Genomic DNA, 6,747 nt, shown 5'->3' on the forward strand with positions numbered 1-6,747 from the left:
AGAACCCAGGAGTCCTGGGTCCCAGCCTCCCTGCGCTAACCCCTGGACCCTCTTCCCTCCCCCAGAACCAGGGCAAGAACCCAGGAGTCCTGGCTATCCCCCTCCTCTGGGTTTGGCTGAGACCCTGAAGGACTGACCCCCGCCATCACTCCCCTTCACAGCATCAGCCACCCTGAGCCGGGGGGCAGGGGGTGGGGGGCGGGAAATCGGGCCCAGATGGGGTAAGGGGAGGCCAAGGAGGCGAGAGTGAAACTGACCAGAAATTGCTACAGGAAAGTGAAACTGACCAGGAGCCTGTGACTGGGCCCTGAGAGAGGTATGGGAGTCCAGAGCTGGGTGAGGGGGGGCGGGGGGGATAGATAGCTAGATGGGGGTGGGGGGGATGGATAGTGGTAGATAATTAGAGGTGTGGATGGATAGATAGAGGGGTGTATGGGGGATGGAGGAATAGATAGGGTGGGAGGAGGTAGGGAGATGGGGTGGGTGGGGGTAGGGAGAGGGAGTGGGTGGGGATAGATGGGTGGGGGGAGGGAGATGGGCTGCGACTGGATGGGGAGATATGGGAGGGAGATGGGGTGCATGGGGGAGGGACGCCTGGGTCCATGCAGAGGCCGGGAGTTCCCCTGAGCCAGGCCTGGGCAAGCGGCCAGCAGCTGGGTGGTTGGGGACGGGGACTGTGCTGGGTCATGTGACCTCCGTCTGTGTCTGCTCAGCCCGTGCCCAGCTGCTGATGACCCCCCCGCCCCTGCTCTAACCACTAGACCCCACTCCCCTCCTAAAGCCAGGGAGAGAACCCAGGAGTCCTGGCTCTATTTTGAGCTCTGCTGCTGCCTCAGTTTCCCTGCTGTAGATGGGAGGGGCAGGGGATGGAGGGGAGTGAGCAGCTCCCTGGGGTGGGGGCGGGGTCTCTCCTAGGGGAGGAGCTGGACGGGTGATGCGGGGCGGGGTGACCCCCTACCCCAGTTTCCCAGCCAGGATTGGCTCCAGCAACACGAGCTGCGGGTTTTCCTAAGGAAGCCAAAGGGCTTTGGGCTGCGACTGCCCCGGGCGGAGAGACAGCAAAGGGAGAGCGAGTCCTGGGGTGAGTGAGATACGGGGCCCCCCGTAGGCGGCACAGCCCCAATCTGGTCCCAGGGTGGGGACTGGCTGGCTCGGGGGTGGAGAATGGGGCCTGGGGCCTTTCCCAGTTGCGGGGTGGGGGGGCGCTGGCCTCGATGCAGGCTAGATCAGTTCCACTTATAACCCACGGCTCTCTCTCCAGCCCCAGCTTTCACAACTGACCTCGCATTGCGGAGCAGAGAGGGGGAGGGGACGGACACTTGGGGTCCGAATTGAATCCCCCCGACATGGCTGGATCCCCCCAGGCCCGTCACGCTGTGAGCCTCACGTGGCAGCACCTCCTGCTGGCCCTGCTGGAAGGTAAGTCGCGGCCATCCCTGTTCCCCAACTGCCCTGCCCCAGAGGTGGCTGCCTCTCGGCCCCAGGAGAGCCATACCTGTGTGGCGTTATGTGTGGCTGTTCCCCACCTGCCCCGCCCCAGAGGTGGCTGCATCTCAGCGCTACATTCTGTCTTTCCAGCTTTGTATTACAGCCATGCCTCTGGCTCTTGGAGATCCTCGCTCCCTGGGACCATCCGGGCTCTGAAGGGTTCCTGTGTGGTCATCCCCTGCTCGTTCACCTACCCCGGCTCCCGTGAGTCCCTGGGCGGTCCATTCAGCGTGGTCTGGTACCAGTACCGGAGCCGGGGCTACCCCGAGATCTATAACAGCCAGGATATGGCCAGCGTGCTGGCCGAGTACCAGGCCCGGACTCAGCTGCTGGGGGATCCGGAGATGGGGAACTGCACCCTGAGCATAAGCCCCGTGCAGAGTGAGGACGCTATGAGCTACTACGTCTGGATCAACCCCGACTCCGTCAGGCATCGCTTCTACGACGTCACAGTCCGGGTGGAGGTGGCAGGTAACTGGACACCCCCCACCTCGCACAGGGCAGCCCCCCGGGGCACAAAGATGCGGCCAAAGGGAGGCAGGCAGCAGAGGGTTCCACCCCAGAGACAGTCGCATAGCAGGATGCCTGTATAAAGAGCCGCCCCTCCCTATATCTCAATGCTGGGCGAGGGGCACCGGCAGAGCTGGGGGAGGGCTCGTTGCCAGGTGGCTAGTGGGGACCAGAGCAGACACCACACCAAGGAAAAACACAGAGCTCCCTGCACAGCCCCCCAGAGCCCCACTTCCTCCCCCTGCCCCAGGCTGGGCCCAGCCCTTCCCCCTCAAACTGCTTCCTCCGTTACCAGCCATTAAAAGCACAGACCTCAGCAACGCTCCCTGCTCTAACCACTAGACCCCACTCCCCTCCCAGAGCCAGGGGGAGAACCCAGTCCCTGCACCCCCACCCCAGAGGCAGCTGCATCTCAGCACTGGTGAGGGATCCTTGTATAAACAGCTGCCCCACCCCAGAGACGGCTGCATCTTGGTGCCGGGCGAGGCGCCCCTGTAGAAACAGCCCCTGTGACCCACCCCAGAGGTGGCTGAATCTGAGGGCGATCGCTCGCTGCCGTCTGTAACACCCTCCCCGTCTGTCTCCCCCAGACACTCCAGACCCGCTGATGCTGAGCGACCCCGGGGTGCTGATCGAGGGCGACCAAGCCACCATCACCTGCTCCGTCCGCCACACCTGCCCCTCGGCCCCTCCCAGCCTGGGCTGGAGCCCCGGGGGGGGCAAAGCCACGACCAGGCACGAGCGGCTGGCGGGGGGCGGCTGGCGGGCGGAGTCGGAGCTGAGCTACACCCCCTCGTACAAGGACCACGGGCGGCTCCTGCAGTGCACGGCCACCTTCCCCAACCAGCAGCAGGCCCGCAACGGGCTGTACCTGCAGGTCAAGTGTGAGTGAGAGGCGCTAGGGGGCGCCGTGCTGCAGGGGGCGGTGCGGGCGGGGAGCCACTGGGGGCGCTGTGGTGCAGGGGGCAGCAGGGGCCGCTTTGGTGCAGGGGGCAGGGCGGGGGGTCAGCAGGGGGTGCTGTGGTGCAGGGGGCAGGGGGTTAGTAGGGGGCGCTGTGGTGCAGGGGGCAGGGCGGGGGGTCAGCAGGGGGTTCTGTGGTGCAGGGGGCAGGGCGGGGGGTCAGCAGGGGGCGCTGTGGTGCAGGGCAGGGGATCAGCAGGGGGCGCTGTGGTGCAGGGGGCAGGGTGGGGGGTCAGCAGGGGGCGCTGTGGTGCAGGGCAGGGGATCAGCAGGGGGTGCTGTGGTGCAGGGGGCAGGGGGTGAGTAGGGGGCGCTGTGGTGCAGGGGGCAGGGCGGGGGGTCAGCAGGGGGCGCTGTGGTGCAGGGGGCAGGGGGTCAGCAGGGGGCGCTGTGGTGCAGGGGGCAGGGTGGGGGGTCAGCAGGGGGCGCTGTGGTGCAGGGCAGGGGATCAGCAGGGGGTGCTGTGGTGCAGGGGGCAGGGGGTGAGTAGGGGGCGCTGTGGTGCAGGGGGCAGGGTGGGGGGTCAGCAGGGGGCGCTGTGGTGCAGGGGGCAGGGAGGGGGGTCAGCAGGGGGTTCTGTGGTGCAGCGGGCAGGGTGGGGGTCAGCAGGGGGTTCTGTGGTGCAGGGGGCAGGGTGGGGGGTTTGTAGGGGGCGCCGTGCTGCAGGGGGCGGGGTGGGGGCTCTCCCCTCGCGGTGGGGGCTGGCCCAGAGGACTGGTGGGGTGCTGCGGGGAAGGCCGGAGGCGGGAGGAGCTCTGGGCTCTCGGGGTGGCTGGTGGGGGCAGGCTCCCCCCAATGTGCCCCCTCCCCCCAGATCGCCCGCGGGGCGCGGCCGTGGCTGTGGTGGGGCCGGCCCGGCTGAAGGAAGGCGACAGCGTCACCCTGCGATGCACCAGCCAGAGCCACCCTCCGGCCACCGAGTACCGCTGGTTCCAGGGGCCGCGCCGGGCCCTGCTGCCCGGGCTGGGCCGGGGCCCCGAGGTGACGGTGCCGGCCGTGGGGCGCCACTCGGGGCCCTACCGCTGCGCCGCCGAGAACGAGATCGGCCTGGGGGAGGACTCGCCCGCCGCGCACCTCGACGTGGAGTGTGAGGGGGCAGCGGGACGCGGGGCCCTGCCCCCTAGGGCTGCCGGCCCCGATCAGGGCACAGGGCGGGGGCGGGCTCAGTGGGATGGGGAATGAGGCACCGGTCCTTTCCCCTCTAGGGGGCGCCGGCCCCGATCCGGGCACAGGGCGGGGGCGGGCTCAGTGGGGTGGGGAATGAGGAATGGGTCCTTTCCCCTCTAGGGGGCGCCGGCCCCGATCCGGGCACAGGGCGGGGGCGGGCTCAGTGGGGTGGGGAATGAGGAATGGGTCCTTTCCCCCCTAGGGGGCGCCGGCCCCGATCCGGGCACAAGGCGGGGTCGGGCTCAGTGGGGTGGGGAATGAGGCACGGGTCCTTTCCCCCCTAGGGGGCGCCGGCCCCGATCCGGGCACAGGGCGGGGGTGGGCTCAGTGGGGTGGGGAATGAGGCACAGGTCCTTTCCCCTCTAGGGGGCGCCAGCCCCGATCCGGGCACAGGGTGGGGGTGGGCTCAGTGGGGTGGGGAATGAGGCACGGTCCTTTCCCCTCTAGGGGGCGCCGGCCCCGATCCGGGCACAGGGCGGGGGCAGGCTCAGTGGGGTGGGGAATGAGACACGGGTCCTTTCCATTCTAGGGGGCACAGGACCCGATCCATTCCTGGGACAGGGGACTGGCTGGATCGGGGGGTGCGGAAGGGGCTACGGGGTCTTTCCCCTCTAGCCGGTGCCGGCCCCAGGTTGGGAGGCTGGCTAAGGGTTGCAGGAAATGGGGCACGGGGCTTTTCCCCTCTGGAAGGTGCTGGCCCCCAATCAACCCCAAGGCTTGGGTGGCAGGGAATGGGGCACAGGGCTGTTCCCCTCTAGGGGGCGCTGGCCCCGATCCGGCCCCTGGGCGGGGCACTGGCTGGCTCAGGGGCGGCCGGGAGATCTGGGCTCGGTGCCCCACACGTCCTGTGTCCCGTTGCAGACCCGCCGGAGCTGCTGCCGTGGGGGAACTGCACGGTGCGGGGCAGCGGGCCCGGGGGGGAGGCCACGTGTCACTGCGCGGCCGAGGGGAACCCCCCTCCCCGCCTCGAGTGGCACCTGCCCAACCGCACCCTACCCGGGGACTTCGAGGGCCCAGAGCTGCGGGCGACTTCGTGGGCGCGGGGCCCCCTCGTGAGCGGGGAGCTGCGGGGCCCGGCCGGGGCCCTGGCCAACGTGTCCTGCGCTGCCAAAAACGCCCATGGGCAGAGCCAGGCCGCGCTGCCCGTTGTGCCCGCAGGTACCGGGGGCCGGCGGGGGGCTGGGCATGGGGCCCCCTGGTACCGTAACTGCTCATGTACACGCCCCGACCCGGGTGCCGGCCGCACCTCGGGTTGCCAGCCGGAGTTCCCTCTAAGCTGCTCGCCGGGCAGGTGCTCAGGGCCGCTGTAGCCTCGGGGCAGCATGCCCCCCAAGCCCCTCATCCCTGGCCCCACCCCAGAGCCCTCACCCCCCAACCCTCTGCCCCAGCCCTGAGCCCCTCCCACACGCCGAACCCCTCAGCCCCACCCCCGCCAGGTGACTTTGGCCCCGATATGGAGGTGACGGGGCACACAGGGTCGTGTCGCACGTCTCCTCCATACTGGTGCACGTCACAACATTCACTCTGCACGCGGGTGGGGAAAACGAGAGGGAACCTTGTTATTGCCAACCGTCCCGCTTTGGCCGGGCGTCTCCCGGGATCGGGCTCCATCTCCCGGAGGCTGCTGCAGCCAAACCGGGAGAGTTTAGGCACTAAAAGTCCGGCGGTGCAGCAGGGCTAAGGCAGGCTCCTTGCCGGCCCTGGCCCCACGCCGCTCCCAGTGGTGGCCCACACGCCCCTGCGGCTCCTGGCGGGGGGGTGTCTCTGTGCACTGCTCCCTCCCCAAGCGCCGACTACACAGCTCCCATTGGCCGGGAACTGGGGCCAATGGGAGCTGCGGGGGCAGTGCTTGCGGGCACAGGAAGCGCATGGAGCCCCCCACCTGCCCCCCAGGGGCTGCTGGGATGTGCCGGCCACTTCCAGGAGCGGCGTGGAGCCAGCCCTGCCTTAGCCCCGGTGCACCACTGTCTGGGTGCCACCCTGGGTAAGCGCCTCCCGGTTGAGCCCTCACCCCCCTCCTGCACCTGGACCCCTTCCCCAGCCCTGAGCCCCCTCCTACACCCCTCACCCCCTCCCGCACCCCAACCTCCTGCCCCAGTCCTGAGCCCCCTCCCGCACCCAAACTCCCTCCCAGAGCCTGCACCCTGCACCCCAACCCCCTCCTCCAACCTGGAGCCCCCTCCTCCCTCCAAACTCCCCCCCCCACAGCCCACATCCCTCACCCTGTCCCGCACCCCAGTCCCCTGCCCCAGCCCTAAACCCCCTCCTGCACCCAAACTCCCTCCCAGAGCTTGCACCCTGCACCCCTTCCTGCAGCCCAACCCCTTCCCAAAGCTCAGCCCAGAGCCCCCTCCCACACTCTGAACCCCTCGGCCCCAGCCCAGAGCCCACACCCCACCCCCTGCCCCAGCCCCCCGAAAGTGAGTGAGGGTTGGGGAGAGCAAGCGACGGTGGGCGGGGGGATGGATTGAGCAAGGCGGGGCCTCGGAGAAGGGGCAGGGCAGGGGCGGGGCCTCACGAAGGGGCGGGGCAGGAGACAGGGCAAGGGGGTTTGGGTTTGTGTGATTAGACAGTTGGCAACCCCAGCCGCATGTCTGGGTAGCTATGGGGGGGCTGGGCTT

General features: G+C 69.2%; 1 protein-coding gene across 1 annotated transcript; it reads left to right on the forward strand.

Moving 5' to 3' along the window:
* The first annotated feature begins 1,346 nt into the window (after window positions 1–1,346).
* Window positions 1,347–5,807, forward strand: LOC144279976 (B-cell receptor CD22-like). The gene is made up of 6 exons (XM_077841679.1): window positions 1,347–1,419; window positions 1,579–1,959; window positions 2,589–2,882; window positions 3,774–4,046; window positions 4,988–5,284; window positions 5,563–5,807. The coding sequence occupies exons 1-6, from the start codon at window positions 1,347–1,349 to the stop codon at window positions 5,805–5,807; spliced, it is 1,563 nt and encodes a 520-aa protein (XP_077697805.1).
* The last annotated feature ends 940 nt before the right edge of the window (window positions 5,808–6,747 follow it).

The sequence above is a fragment of the Eretmochelys imbricata genome, chromosome 24, assembly GCF_965152235.1.
Source record: "Eretmochelys imbricata isolate rEreImb1 chromosome 24, rEreImb1.hap1, whole genome shotgun sequence".
NCBI lineage: Eukaryota > Metazoa > Chordata > Testudines > Cheloniidae > Eretmochelys > Eretmochelys imbricata.